Here is a 15,956-nt window from a genome sequence, read left to right on the forward strand (position 1 = left end):
CTCCAACCTAGAATTGAACTTTATCCCAATCAGTAGCTGATACCCCCTTTTACATGAGAAATATAATGCTTTTCACAAACAGACCATCAGGGGGCGCTGTAAGACTTGCACAGGCAGGCAGCTTTTTGACCAGTTTTCAGGTCTGAATGCTGCAGGTCCCTAGAAAGGAGACCAGTCTTCACTCTGCAACGTTCAGAGTTGCTGTTCAGTTGAGGGATTTGCATCCACTTGTCATGCAAATTGCTTAGCGGCTTCCTTTGAAGGCTTGCAGTATAAATACCATTTCCTCCCAGAATTCCCTGCTGCAGAATTCAGGTTGTTATTATCTGTATTGCCTAGTTCTGTCTTTCTGTTGCGTTTGTTCTGTCGCCAGCGGCGGCTGACAGGGAATCGCTCTGTCTGTTTGGATCGCATTCGCCCTAGCGTTAGAGGTGGTGGATCTCTCCATATTCTGTCTCAGGAGTGTAAGCCAGAGCAGCGGTTGCTACTGGTTGCTCCATCTGTCTGTCTTGTCTGGATCGCATCCGCCCTAGCGGTAGAGGCGGTGGTTCCTTCTGTACTCTGTCTAGGAGTGTAGCCAGAGCTGCGGTTGCTACTGGTTACTCCTTCTGTCCGTCTTCTCTGGAAAGAACGCGTTCTCTGTTTGTTTTCGTGTTTCATTGGTTAGTCAGGGTTGGTATGCTTTGTCGCTGTTGCGCTTATAGTGCGTTGACTGTGCCGTGCACGCGCTTTGTCACTATTGCGCTTAACGTGTGGTGATCGCGTGTAGTTAGTCCTGTCTGCTCCTTTGTGTTGGATTGCAGTTTGTTATCGGTTCTGTCTTTATTCTTCCTATTCTCTGTCTTTTACTCAGTCTTGTGTCGCTATTAGCAATCGCCATTCTTGCGATTGCGTTCCCACTTGGTCTTCATTGTTGTGTGTTCACCGTCGCCGGGTGGCGAATAGATTGGTGGACATACATTCATTCTGTCTCTGTGCTCACTCTCTCTCTCTCTAGGGGCTATCTTGCCCTGTATTGTTTCACCTCGTACAATTTCCAGCTGACATCTGTGGCAGTGCAGAGGGTTTATTTCCCTGCACTCCACAGCTCCATCTGCCGGTGGGAATTCCTCTCTACAGGTGCATTGCACCAACGCTGGGTTCTCCTTTTCTAAACATTTGTGGAGGGTTTCCGCAGTGTCAGCGCACAAGTTGAGCGCTGACCACGGAGATAATTCCCCATTCGTTACAACTGCTATCAAAGACACAGCATAAGTACTGTATATACTCGAGTATAAGCCCCTCCCCCCCAACGTTTACCTTAAAAAAGCTGGGGGAAATTTTTTTGACCCAAGTATAAGCCGGGGGTGGTAAAAGCCACAACATCACTCACAGCCATATATTAGAAAAGCAGCATAAATTCAGCAGATTGCAAAAATAAGCCAGAACATAGGCCTACAATGGAGATGGACAAGCAAATAACCAGGGCTGGTTTAAGCAACAATGGGGCCCCAGGGCAGAATAAACCGGGGGGGCCCCCAACAGATACCCCGGAACAAAAATCGGCATTAAGGGACCTTTTTTGCAGCTGGTATAGTCAGAGTGTGAAGCCCCAATCGGTCGGAGCTCGACATTCTGGCTATCCCAGCCTGCATGGGGGACAGGGGGTTACAAAGTTTCAGGAGGGGGGACCCCACATAATAAAAAAAAATTGCCACACTTTAAACAAATAAAAAAATTGGGAAAATAGGAAAAATTGCCAGCGATCCCTGGTCAAAGCACTGCGGCTGCGTATGGACCCCCTGGAAACCCCGTCAGGAAATGTATTGCTCTTTCTTTTGATACATGTAAAATTAAACTACCGTTAGGTTTGCTACTAAAAGTGACATTTACCGCATTTAAAAGTATACTGTTTTCCTTCAAAACTTTAAAATCGATTTTCTCAAAAATGATAAGGTCTTTTAGAAAAATAGTTTTTTCCTCTTATTCCCAATGATCTCCTTAACATATCCTGCACATTTAGAGTTTCTAGCATTTAAGGTGGATTTGCTATTAACCGTTAAAGTCTGCGGGTTTTTAAATGTGTATTTTTTTTCCTTTGAAACGTTAAAATCGATTTTCTCAAAAAGTATAAGGTCGTTTTGATTTTTTTTTTTCCTCTTGTAGCCACTGGGGGCCCCTACAGGCTCTGGGGCCCTGGGGCAATTGCCTCCTTTGCCTCTATGGTAACGCCGGCCCTGCAAATAACTCCTGTTGCAAAGTTTAAGATGGCATAAAGATAAAGCAAGGAATGCAGAGTCACAAAGTCATGTATCCAGGGCCGGGCCGAGGCATAGGCTGGGGAGGCTCCAGCCTCAGGGCGCAGAGTAGGAGGGGGCACACAATTCATTCAGCTGTCATTCCTAATTGTGTTTGAAGCAGAAAGAAATAAGAAAAGGAGATACATGGAAGTGACTACAAGCCAGATAACTAGAGATTAAGGTGTTGGGGGCCCTGGGGTGCGTCTTAATCTAATAGCAATCAGTGTGTGACGGCTGGGGTGGAGGGATGTGTGTGACGGCTGGGGTGGAGGGATGGAGGGGCGCACTTTGGTGTCTCAGCCTTGGGTGCTGGAGGACCTTGTCCCGGCTCTGCATGTATCTAAAACTTGATATAGGAATGCAAGGATTCTCACCACTCAGTAGACACTGTCCCTGTATGCCTTCCAAGGCTACAACTCGAGATGAGATTAGCTGGGACCTTCCATGGAAATGTCAAGTGTGTGGTTTCCCTCAGATGATGCCCCACTGTGCATATAGTGGGGGGCATTGTGGGGGTTACTCAAAAAGTAGTGACTCGAGTATAAGCCGAGACCCCCACTTTTGGGCCACTTTTTTTGGCCCAAAAATTAGGCTTATACTCGAGTATATACAGTATATGAAAAATGTATATGATCCTGTTTTAACCAAAATGTTATCTTTGGTTATCTTTGATGCTGTACAGATTGTCTACACCATACGAAATCCTAAAGACATAATCGTATCTTTGTTCCACTTCAGCAAGATTCTTTGCCTCTTCACGGCAAACAACGATTTTCAGAAATTCATAGATGACTTTTTGGAAGGAAAGGGTGAGTTTGTCAAAAAATATAGATACTGCAAAAAGTCTCCCCCCCCCCCCCCTAATGTTAAAGTGTAATTATTACGTTAACTAATATTGATTTTTTTAAAAAATTCAGGAGTGTTACTAAAAATCATGGTCCCCTGCAGCAAAACGTTGATGGGGCTTCTCAATGTTCACACCTCTTTACCCCTCTTCCCATGGTGACCCCCATGGCCTTTGTTTATATAACCACTGTGGTCACCAAGATCCTCTAAACCATAACACGTGTGACCACAACAATACCTGCTCTGGAGGGTGTTGCCTGTTTTATTTTGGTGCCTCTTGTCATACCTCTGAAGATATCTGTGCTATACAAATATTGTAGATACCCAGTTTGGGTTTCATACAGAAATGAATTATCCCCCTTCTAAATATTCTTTTTGCATTTGCAGCCTGAGATAATCAGCAAAGCCCACCTAATGATATAAAATACAAAAGGAGGTCCGCACTTATCTGTAAATTTTATTTTATTACTGGACATATCCAGAATAAAACTCCATCACATCTCAAGCTGACATGTTTCGGACAAATCTAGTCCTTCTTAATTATAGCTATCTTTAAGGACTAGAGTTGTCCGAAACGTGTCAGTTTGAGATGTGATGGAGTTTTATTCTAGATAAGTCCAGTAATAAAAGATTTACAGATTTGTGCCGACTTCCCTTGGTATTTTGTAATCAGATTTAATGTTGCACATCTACACAGGTACACTAGTTGACATGCGCCTGTGATGAATTGTAATAATTTTAATTAGTTCAGCATAAAAATAGCTATTCCTGGAGCATTCCAGTGCGTGGTAGTAAAACCAAATGCAAATAATAAACTATGAATGGTAAGACAGTATGAAAAGATCTCAGAATTAAAGCTGTGGATAATCACAATTTGGGAGATTAAAAACATCTTTTTTTTTTTAATTGCTAGGAGCGCAATAATAATTAAGAAGTGGGACGTTTTCAGTAAAACTAGGACACTTCCTAGGTCAGACCACCAATTCAAACTGGATAGAAGAGTGAGGAGAAAACTGGTCAGAGAGGCTTCCAAAAGGCGTATGGTAGTTTGGAAGTAGTTCCAGGTATTCACAAATGCTCCATGGTGGCTTTTATGAAGGAGCACAAGAAAAAGTAAACTCCTTAAAGAGAATCTGAAGCGAGAATAAATCTCGCTTCAGACCTCATAGATAGCAGGGGCATGTGTGCCCCTGCTAAAACATCGCTATCGCGCCACTAAACGGGGGTCCCTTCACCCCCAAATCCCCCTCCGTGCAGTGCATCCCCTCTTCCGCATAGAGGCAGGGATAACCGCCGCAGCCCTGCCCCACGCGCGTCTGTCAGCGCGTATCTCCGCCTCTCCCCCGCCCCTCTCAGTCTTCCTTCACTGAGAGGGGCGGGGGAGAGGCGGCGATGCGCCGCTGATAGACGCGACTGGAAGCAGGGCTGCAGCCGTTAGCCCTGCTTCCAGTAAGAAATAAATCACGACCAAGTTTGCGACCAAGGTATGCGGGGGCGGGTTTGGGGGTGAAGGGACCCCGTTTAGCCGCGGGATAGCGGCGGTTTAGCAGGGGCACACATGCCCCTGCTAACTATGAGCTCTGAAGTGAGATTTATTCTCGCTTCAGAGTCTCTTTAAAAAGGCCACATTAAGTCTTGAGTTTTAAAGATTAAAGAAAAAAGTGTTATGGTCAAAAGAAACTAAAATCAAACTATTTCTGCCAGATATGTCAACTTATTAAGTGATAAATCTGTCTGAAATCAAATAAAAGTCTCAAACCAAAGAGCACTATACCTACAGTAAACCATGGAGGGGCAGAATTCTGTTGTGGCAATGATTTTTCTGTTGGTACTGGGGCACTTGTCCGGACAGAATAAAAAAAGATGAGGCAAAACACAATCAAATTATTTTTCCTTAAAGTGTACCTGAGATGGGGCAGGAGAGAAAATGTATACATACCTGGGGCTTCCTCCTGCCCCCTCCGGCCTGTTAACTCCCTCGATGTCCTCCGCCACCTCTCCATTTGTCCTTAATTGGCCCCGGTAAGTTGGCCAGTTTGCACAGGCGCAGTCTGGCCACGCATGCTCCCCTGTCACGCTCCCGTCGCCAGGAGCGTTCTGCCCCTGCAATGCGCATTGATATTATTTTTGGACATGCTATAGGGGAAACAGAATGCATATGTAGCCCTTAAGCATGAGGGAACTGTATTTGCATTAAAGGAATATAAGAAATGTAATGAACGCTGTAAAAAGGTGATCAGACTTGTAAAACTGGAAGCTGCTTCCAAAATATTATAATTTATTCAAATTAGCCCATTTTATGTCTAGAAATTTTGTTCTCAAAATCTGATTGAAACTTTGTTGTTAACTTTCAGGGTCCTTTCACACATACTGCGTTCTGTAGTGTCGCACAAAAATCCTATGGGGCTATCACATTGATTGCATTGCAATGGGTCCTGTTGTGATAATGCAAGAGTATCTGTGCGCCATGCGGGTTTCACCCGGAAGTGAGGCGTACTATTACTGTAAAATATTGTCGCGTCGCAGTGGTAACGTGCGGTGCGACCTTTTGTGCCCTTTACAGTGTGATTGCAGAACAATCGCACAACAGCATAATGTCTTAAATGTAAAAAGAGCCTAAGTGTCCTTGCCCTATGATTTGCTATCACAGTCTACAAGATCTAGTGAGTCTCTGAACTGTAGTTCGCTATTCTAAAATTAATCATTTTAGTTATCCCCTTGCTCACAGTTATGTTAAATACCAGGTCAAATGTTACTACAGTGCAATAACTATTTCTCAGACTTGCATATTTTCTACAATAGCTGGTCTATTTGAAATTATCAAATCGAGTATAGCATCTAACCTGTTTAGTTCAGTTACCATTTGAGTTAAGTAACGTCCTTGAAATGTTGATAAAAATCTGTGAGTAGTTTCAATATCCAAGTTAACCTATTTTGGTTCCTGGACGTAGAAACTACGTCCAGGAACCATGCGCGCTACTGCGCGCTCCCGAGGACGATCGCGCGCGTGCACGCGCACTCCCGGCCGCGGATTCGGTAGCCACGGAATCAATGTATCGGGCTATGGTGCCCGATCACTGATTCCTCTCCCCCGCTGAAAAAGCGACAGCTTCTCTCGGAAGCTGTGCTTTTTCTGGCCGTTCCCTCCCCGATGAGTCACTGTAAGCGTGTGTTACGCTTAGAGTGACGTCATGTAAACAAACTCATGGCCGCCATCTTGTGGCCAAAAAGTAAAACTACAACTAAAATTAAAAAAAAATTAAAAATAACACACAATTACATTATAAAACTATACTTTACATCCCACCCTCCCAAAAATACCCAAATAAAATGTTTAATATAAAAAAAAAAAACCCATTACAATAAAAAAAAAAAAGATGTAAATATTTACCTAAGGGTCTAAACTTTTTAAATATCAATGTAAAGATGAAATATTTCTATATTTTTTTTATTTTAAACTTGTAAATAGTGATAGATGCAAAACGGAAAAAATGCACCTTTATTTCCAAATAAAATATTGTCGCCATACATTGTGATAGGGACATAATTTTAACGGTGTAATAACCGGGACATATGGGCAAATACAATACATGAGTTTTAATTATGGAGGCATGTATTATTTTAAAACTATAATGGCTGAAAACTGAGAAATAATGATTTTTTCCGTTTTTTTCTTATTCTTCCTGTTAAAATGCATTTACAGTAAAGTGGCTCTTAGCAAAATGTACCCCCCCCCCCCCCAAAGAAAGCCTAATTGGTGGCGGAAAAAACAAGATATAGATCAGTTCATTGTGATAAGTAGTGATAAAGTTATAGGCTAATGAATGGGAGGTGAACATTTCTCAAGTGAAAACGACGGAACGCAAATGGGTTAATGTCTGAAAGCCGCTGCAGTAAAGGACTGGAAGAGCATTCAAAAGGAGGAAACCCAGCATCGGGTCTCGAGTTCAAGACTTCAGGCTGTCATTGCCATTTCCAGTTATTTAATTTGTCCAATTTCTTTTGAACCCCTGAAATGAAGGGATTGTGTAAAAAAAAATGCTTTAGTTGCCTCACAATTTTATGCAATTGTTTTGTTCACCCAACTGAATTAAAGCTGGAAGTCTGCACTTCATCTGCATCTGAGTTGTTGCATTTTTTGTTGTGGTAAAAAAGGTGTTTCTCCAAATATTTATAGACCTAACTGTATATATCTATTGCTACATTGGTTAACATACATTTTATGTTTTTTACTACCACTTTTTACTTTTTTACATCTTGATCTATTCTTAAAGCGGACCCAAACCAAACATTTTTTTAAATCAAAATATTTAGTTGCACCACTCTGACACATACAAATATAAATAAACACTCCTTCAAACCTATGAGCATTTCAGTGCATGCTTTTCACCCTCCTCTTTGCATAACTAGGGTTATACAGGTGGCAGCCATTAGCAATTCCCCCTTTGCTGGACACCATCTACTCCACCAGTTTGCCGGATTCTGTCCTGGCAATATGAAAGGAAGGGAGGGGTTTCTCCAATAGCTGTAAAATATTTTATATTTGTCATCATGCAGCTGAAAAAAGGCTGCTATTTATTATTATAATTTAGAAAATAGATTTTATTTCTGAAATCTTGTATTTTTAATTTGGGTCCACTTTAACATAACCTGTTTCTTCTTTTGTCTAATCCTTACTATGACATGAGCATAACCTTAACCTAGCACTGTCCTATAGCCCTCTCAAACCTAACCTTCTCTGACTTTTCTAACCCCAATACCAGTAGTACAAACCTAATGGGATGGAGGCAAGTACCAATGACTGCTGAGCTGAGAGCTCTGCACCTTGTTTAGCAGTGCTACTGTATAAAAGGAAGTTGTACATGTCCAGACTGTTATTTATTGGTGAGTTGTTTGCAAACAATTGGGAGTGGAAGGTATTTGGAAAACATCATCTGTAATTGCTTAGAACTGCATTATTGATAAATGGACAATTTAGGAGTGCTTTATTGTCCATCATTTCCATAGTTAAAGCATACTGTAACTTCTCTTTCAGCTCTGTATGGCTTATGGTTTGACCATATCAAAGGATGGATGCAAATGAAAGGCGACAGCAGATTTTTCTTTATCACATATGAGGAGCTGCAAAAGGTATGAAACAGCAAGGAAACATATGGGACTATAATCTATCCGAATCTTTTCTAGCTGCATCTCTAAATGCCTTACTAGACAACTACCATGTTTTTCAGGCTATAAGACACTCCAGATTTTAAGACGCACCTAGTCAAAAACTAATTGAGAAAGAAAAATATACTAAACCTGGTGCGCCCATGGTGCAGAGGCATCTAATGGACTCTCCCCCCCCCCCCCCCCCAATTATTATGTCCCCCTTGTGCCTTACTTGTACCTCCTGTGTCCTCTTTCCCCCTTCCTTTGTCCCTTGTTCTCTGTCCCTCTGTTCTCTGGCTTCCTGTGTCCTTTGTCCCTTTCCGGTGCCCCCCTTCCTCATAGAGGAAGGTGGACAGAGGAGGCGGAACAGGTCTGAATATGTATTTGGACTATGAGAGGCACTGACCCCCCCCCCCCCCCCCACACACACACACACACACACTTTTGGGGGAGAAAAAGTGCATCTTACAGTCTGAAAAATATTGTACATATCACGCAGGGCCCGATTTACCTGTAGGCACTGTAGGGGTAGGCATACAGGTGGCCCGTGTGTAAAGGATTGCTTACTGGCCACCCAAACTGTCCCCCCTTTTCTACCTCCCTCTCTCTGTAGAATGTGAGCAGAGCATATTAGAGGATACTCACCGGCTCTTAACGTGCCAGCGCTTTCTTATCTCTTCTGCAGTGTGCACCCAACATCCTCTTATCGGCTTCAGCATTATCTCCTTGGTAACAGCAGTGTTGGTACATGCCATCACAGTAAAGCCAATGAGAGGGTGCCAGGGACGCACTGCGGAAGAGATATGACAGAGCTGGCACCTCGGCAGCCACTGAGTTCAAAGCCCCTTCAAAGCAGTACAGCCTGGGGGCCTGTGGAGGATCTGTGGTCCACCATAATTCTTCACCCGGTCCTAGTAGCCACCCATGTCCAGCGTAACTCTGCCCATAATCTTCCATGACTCCACCCCCAGTTTTCCCTGTCACCTAGTGCACGGTCTTCAGGAAGTTTGGCCACCTGTGCATTCAGCAGTAAGATGCTGTCAGGGCCACTCTTCTCCACCCCTCGTGAGGTAGTGTCACTTCAACAAGCCCTGTGGTATGCTAAGTGGTACACACATCAGCTCACTGATGTATCCAGTAGCGTCTACGGCAAATCATAGGTAGGAGGGTGCTCTGTGTTTCAGCATGTGAAAGTCCCCTGCATCTGATGTTCAGCTGCAGCTCTCTAGTATTTTCCCATCCAAGCACCATGTGACAACACCATGGCTACATAACTGGTATGTGTGTGGGGGAGGGGCATAGACAACCTAAAGGCGCCCATACACTATGAGACATTTCTCTCGAAAGATAGATCCCTCTCTGATCAACATCAGAGAGTGATCTACCACTGCCATGTGGTGCCCATTGATTTTTAAAACTTTCAGCATGAAATCTATTAATAATCAATTAAGGAAACTCTCCCAGGTGTCCCCCTCCTACTGCTGGACTCCCCTGGGTATTATGCAAAGTTATAACTCATCAGAGTCCACTTACTCGCCTCTCCAGCCAGCGCTCTCTCCTTTCTGCTGCATCATCTTCCAGTGCCTGTAGTAACCCAGCTTGGCATGTACACATTCATGTACACCACTGGTTATTGTGGTCACTACGGGCACAGGGAGATGATGCAGCAGAGAGGAGAGAGAGCACTGGCTGGAGAGGTGAGTAAGAGCACTCCGCTGCAGTAAAACCCTGCCTAGAGCCCTGAGGAGTCCATTATAAGGTTGGAGGAATTATCACTGGCAGCATGTACCCTTGCACAAATACCGACTCGCCCCGCCCCTGATCAACTAACCAAGAAATGTCCTGCCCAATTGGTAATGTGGGAAATAAATTAAAACTATGATCAGGCAGCATGTTGGGGAAGCAATCTTCAGCAGATTTGATCACAGTAATACCTGATATTATTAGCTGCTGATTAGAAACTATTTATCACAATCTTTATTAATATAACATACTTGGGATTTGTATTATCTGCTTGTTGTAGGTAATATCAGCTTATGTTTGATAAACTCTACATGTGATTAGCTATATCTGCTCATTGTAGGTATTCGCCACTTGTTTTTGGTAATGTCTACATAACCTTGTGTGGTTTTATTTAATAAGAAAATGGGTGGGATGTGAGGGGTGTGGCCTGTATTAGGGGCAGAGTATAGGGCACCAGAACGTATGTGCCTATAGGTTCCTGAGCTGTAAATCTGGCCCCGATGTCACATATAAGGGACATAATTATGTATCTGAGGATGCATGTATAGTGGAGAAACTCACGAAGTTGGCTGCTTTTTTTTTTTTTTTTCAGGCTATTGTCACAATCATCTGCTGATCTTCTTATAGATGTGGTTTGGCTCTTTGAAAGCGCACAGCTACATAGTTTTGTCTTGCATCAGGCAGTACTATTGTAGCAGGGCAGTGGTTTAATATAATTCGGATTTCTCATAAAATCTGATTGGCAATATGTCCCATAAAACATAACTTCTCAATTAATTTTTAGTCAGAGATAACTGACCACCAAGGGAATCAGTCCCCCACTGTTTGTAGAGAAGATATTACAGCATAAGAGAGTTCAATAAATTATTAGGATTAAAATATATACGCTAGACAGTGAAACAGAAAAAAAGAAGACATTTTGCATAGCCAATGATTGAAAAACATTATGTTTTTCATCATTTTGCAAAATAGAGAGAGCTGCAGAAGCAGGAATGCTGCTAAGCTTGATTAGATTTGCAGAGAGCAGGCCCTTTTTTGCATGTCTGCAGGAAAGGTCTGGAATAGTTGCTCCAAGACCAGCATTGGATGAGGTGGTGCATGGGAGCAGAAGCCCCACTTCCTGATCCAGGAAGATGATAAAAATATGGGGCAGATCTTGAGGGGTGCCAAGGAGGAATGGAGAGTGTGAAGTATAAAATAAGCCCCCAATTTCTTTTCCTGCTCTACTATCAGCCTATGGAGGGAATCAGAGGAATCAGCAGTGGTATCTCTGGAGAGCATTTTGCCCAAGTGGCTTTCAAGGTGAGGGTCAGATGGAGGGCCCTTCTCTAGATGCACCACCTTTGGCAATTCCACTGCAACTTACTGACCTGCGTAAGAAGGACAATGATGAGGGTGACTGAGATTAGATGCCACCTGCTAGTAAATGAGTGATCATGTAGCTGCACTGAAGAGCAGCACCCACAGTGAGAATGTTTTTGTTATAGTGTTATCAATAAATCTAGGCTGGCCTGAGTTTCCTAAAGATATGAAGCTCCTGCAGTAGGGACATTAACTACTAAAGCACAAACTATTTTCCCCTAAACTTTAAGCTATGCTTGCTACTCACTAGAATGAGGAAGGGGTGGGGTTGCAAATGCTTGTGACCTAATTACTAAGGCTTAAAAAATAATTCTGCCCACTACTGTATATGCCATGATATACAAGACTAATTATGATAAAGTTTGCCATAAAAAAATTGCATTTTCATTACCTCCTAATAATATCTTGTACAAAATGTACAGTACTTATGGTGATGTTAAATCTTTTTTTTTCCAGGATCATCATGGAAGTGTGATCAGACTCTGTAAGTTTCTAGGAAAGGATTTGACTGATGCTCAGATTGACTCAGTTGTAAAACATTCATCATTCAGTTCTATGAAAGAAAATAAGATGTCCAACTGGTCTCAAATGTCATCTGATATACTGGATCATACAAAAGGCTCCTTTCTGCGTAAAGGTATATATACAGGAGTTTACAAGTATGTCTGTTTCGATCTTTACAAATTTCATTGATTTCGTCGACGCCGACTCTTTGTAACCATATGTACTTTTGCACACAAGATGAATCTGTCAATCACTGCTTCTTTCAGCTGTTGCATAGGCATGTTCATAGCTTCGCATATTCTGTCTATTCATCTTAGCCTTTGTCCTCCACTTCTTCTTTTGCTCTTTAATTTTTCCAAGCAACAAGGATTTCTCCAAAGAATCCGTTCTTTTTATTATGTGACCAAAGTGTTTGAGTATTAATTGTAGTATCAACCCATTTAGTGGACACTCAGGCCTTATGTCTTCTGTAGCATATTCTGTTGGTTGCAGTGGAACTGCAACCAGGCATTTCTGATTTCTCTGCATGCGTTCGGTTATTTGGTTTTGATTGCATTTGCAATGAGTGTCATTGCTATCTGCAATTGCTCTGCAGTTCAGAGTAGCTCAGGATGCTGTCATGGCTTGCTGCAGTTGAACCGCAGCCAGACAGCTCTGAATTCCCTACATGCATATTGCTGCATAATATTGCATGCACTTGTAATGAGAATGCTTCCATTTGCAGTCAGCCTGTAGTCTTCAATCAGACTAGCACAGGATTGAGTGATTACCATTTAGCTGTGTGGGCATTTGCATGCCTGCTCTCATTGTGCGATGTTTATAGAAAAGTCTCCTCCTCATCTCACACCCTGCCTTAATTACTCAGTGAGGTGGACATCAGATGGTCAACACTGCGGTCGCACTGAGCAACCATTGTGTCTCATTTATTGTGGCGGTTATCGGAAGCTTAGAGCTGTGGTCACTCTGAGCAATCTTGCTCTCTAGTCTATAGTCAAAAGGTAGGAATGCTGAGTAAAGCCCTTTACCAGGTCACTTCACCTGGAACGCCGGTGCTGGATCCCTCCGTGGGTCACCACTCCACTACAGTCATACCAAAGATGAATAATGAAGGAGGCACTCCAATAGCGAATAAACTTGCGCTTATAATTCAGGTAGCAAACATGACATGTTTTGGGGCGAACCCCTTTCTCAAGTGTACATGCAACCACGTGAAAACACAACACAACAGCAGTGCATCCACACCCTTCATGGAGGACCCGCCCCCTTTGGTCAGCTGACCAAAATGACATCAATTGTCCAGATTAACCCTTTCAGGGTAAGTCCATAGTCCAATCTTGATGGGCACTACACCTCAAGTGTCTACCCAATAAAACACCTGAGATACATAAGTGTAAGCAAACATTCTGCATCAATACATATAGCAGACATTAACCTCCTGAGCGGTATGGACGAGCTCAGCTCGTCCATCACCGCTGGAGGATGCCGCTCAGGCCCTGCTGGGCCGATTTTCTTCAAATAAAAAGCAGCACACGCAGCCGGCACTTTGCCAGCTGCATGTGCTGCCTGATCGCCGCCGCTTTGCGGCGATCCGCCGCGAGCAGCGGCGAAAGAGGGTCCCCCCAGCCGCCTGAGCCCAGCGTAGCCGGAACAAAAAGTTCCGGCCAGCGCTAAGGGCTGGATCGGAGGCGGCTGACGTCAGGACGTCGACTGACGTCCATGACGTCACTCCGCTCGTCGCTATGGCGACGATCTAAGCAAAACAAGGAAGGCCGCTCATTGCGGCCTTCCTTGTTTATTCTGGGCGCCGGAGGCGATCGGAAGAACGCCTCCGGAGCGCCCTCTAGTGGGCTTTCATGCAGCCAACTTTCAGTTGGCTGCATGAAATAGTTTTTTTTTAATTAAAAAAAAACCCTCCCGCAGCCTCCCTGGCGATCTCAATAGAACGCCGGGGAGGTTAAGCCATCTTTGCATAGACTCACTGCCCCAGGGATGTGAATGTTCCCTCTCTCCACCACCCACCAAAGCGATGACAAGTCATCACGACGTGGAAGAGAAAATACAACAGGGCATTAATTACAAGAAGCATTTCATACTGAACATGTCGTTCAAACCTCTAGGTGCGATGGAATCCAATTTTCTCATCCATCATGCCTCTTTTTGCAACAGCAACCTGTCCCTATCTCCTCCCTTTCTAGGTGGTGGCACATGATCCAAGACCATCCATTTAAGCTTTGACACTCCATGTCCCCGGGCAAAAAATGTTTGCCCACCGGAGTATGACTGCTCAGTACGGCTGGCTTGAATCCATGGATCGAGCCCCTGTGTTCCTGCACTCTTGTTCTGACATCTCTGGCAGCTTTGCCAATATATAGGAGCCCACAGGGACACATCAGTGCATAAACTATAAAAGTGCTGTCACAAGTGTACATGGATTTTATCCCAATTTTTTTACCAGTATGCGGAGGGCACACGTACTCGCCCTTGATAATTGCGTTGCAACAATTGCAGTTCATGCACAGAAACGTCCCTCTTTTCCTTGTGAGTTTACTCATCTCAACACATCTTTGTGATAGGTCCACCTTGCTGATCAAATTTCTGACTGTTCTACCCTTTTTAAATGAGAACAATGGAGGTTCTTTAAAAATTTCACCATACACAGGATCTTGCTGCAAAACTGGCCAATACCGATTCACCACCTGTCTTACCAAACCCAACTGCTTACAGTATGTCTGTACAAATGGCATACGGCCAGCCACCCGATCCTGTCTAGTGTTGGGCGAACAGTGTTCGCCACTGTTCGGGTTCTGCAGAACATCACCCTGTTCGGGTGATGTTCGAGTTCCGGCCTTTTAAGTTCGGGTTCGCCCCGAACTACTAATTGGCCGCCAAACAGGGCCGAACAGGGCCCCTGTTCGGCCGAACAGGGCCCTGTTCGGCCGAATACTGCCCCCCTATGGGGTCGCAGGCATAAGGGGGGAGCATGCCCTGATCGCGGGAGGGGGTCGGAAATTCCCCCCACCCCCTCCGCTAGCGCTCCCCCCTCTGCCCGCTTCCCCATACAAAAGTTTCAGGAAGTACCGGTCCGGTGGTAGTGGGTGGCTGGCAGTGGGCGGCACTGTGAAGTGAGTGACTGAGGAGGAGGAGTCCGGAGAGTGACGCGTTGAGGGAGGCCGGGCAGCGGGCGGTTCAGCAGTAGTACCGTACTACTGCTGAACCGCCCGCTGCCCGGCCTCCCTCAACGCGTCACTCTCCGGACTCCTCCTCCTCAGTCACTCACTTCACAGTGCCGCCCACTGCCAGCCACCCACTACCACCGGACCGGTACTTCCTGAAACTTTTGTATGGGGAAGCGGGCAGAGGGGGGAGCGCTAGCAGAGGGGGTGGGGGGAATTTCAGACCCCCCCCCCCGCGATCGGGGCATGCTCCCCCCTTATGCCTGCGACCCCATGGGGCCCCCAAAAGCGGGATGTTCGGGGAGTTCGGGGTTCGGCCCGAACATGCCGAACATTGCGGCCATGTTCGGCGAACTTTCCCGAACCCGAACATCCAGGTGTTCGCCCAACACTAATCCTGTCTAGGTATATTCTCCAGCAAGGAATCTCTTGTAACTCCTCCCACCTCAATCTTTATCTTATCAAGCATTTCGCGATCATACCCTTTGGAAGTATACTTGCTAACTTGTCTTTCTGCTGCAGCCTGGTAACCTTCCTCGGTGGATGCAATCCTCCTGGCTCTTAGGAATTGACCTTTAGGGATTGCTTTGATTACATTCCTATTATGGAAACTATCTACCCTAGTAGTTTCCATAATAGGAATGTAATCACGATGAAGATTGAGGTGGGAGGAGTTACAAGAGATTCCTTGCTGGAGAATAGAATAGAGTGGTGGATCAAGCTGTAGAGGAGCGTGACCAGGAACAGGAGGAGGAGGAAGAGTTTTTGGAAACATCACCTGCGGCATCATCAACACCTGCAGCATCACAGAGGAGGAGGAGTCATCTGGGGAAGAGGAGTCAGATGAGGAAGGTGGTTTTTTTGAGGAGGAGGCGGAAGAACAACCGCAGCAGGCATCGCA

The 15,956-nt window shown here is 44.6% G+C and overlaps 1 protein-coding gene across 1 annotated transcript in view; it reads left to right on the forward strand.

Moving 5' to 3' along the window:
* The window catches only part of LOC137521617 (sulfotransferase 2B1-like), a 56,955-nt gene that overhangs the window by 38,238 nt on the left and 2,761 nt on the right, over positions 1 to 15,956 (forward strand). Inside the window, exons 4-6 of the mRNA XM_068241097.1 lie at positions 2,962 to 3,088; positions 8,161 to 8,255; positions 11,835 to 12,015. Of these exons, the coding sequence (XP_068097198.1) occupies positions 2,962 to 3,088; positions 8,161 to 8,255; positions 11,835 to 12,015 (403 nt within the window). The remainder of the gene's footprint in view (positions 1 to 2,961; positions 3,089 to 8,160; positions 8,256 to 11,834; positions 12,016 to 15,956) is intronic.

Source organism: Hyperolius riggenbachi, chromosome 6 (genome assembly GCF_040937935.1).
Source record: "Hyperolius riggenbachi isolate aHypRig1 chromosome 6, aHypRig1.pri, whole genome shotgun sequence".
Classification (NCBI taxonomy): Eukaryota; Metazoa; Chordata; class Amphibia; order Anura; family Hyperoliidae; genus Hyperolius; species Hyperolius riggenbachi.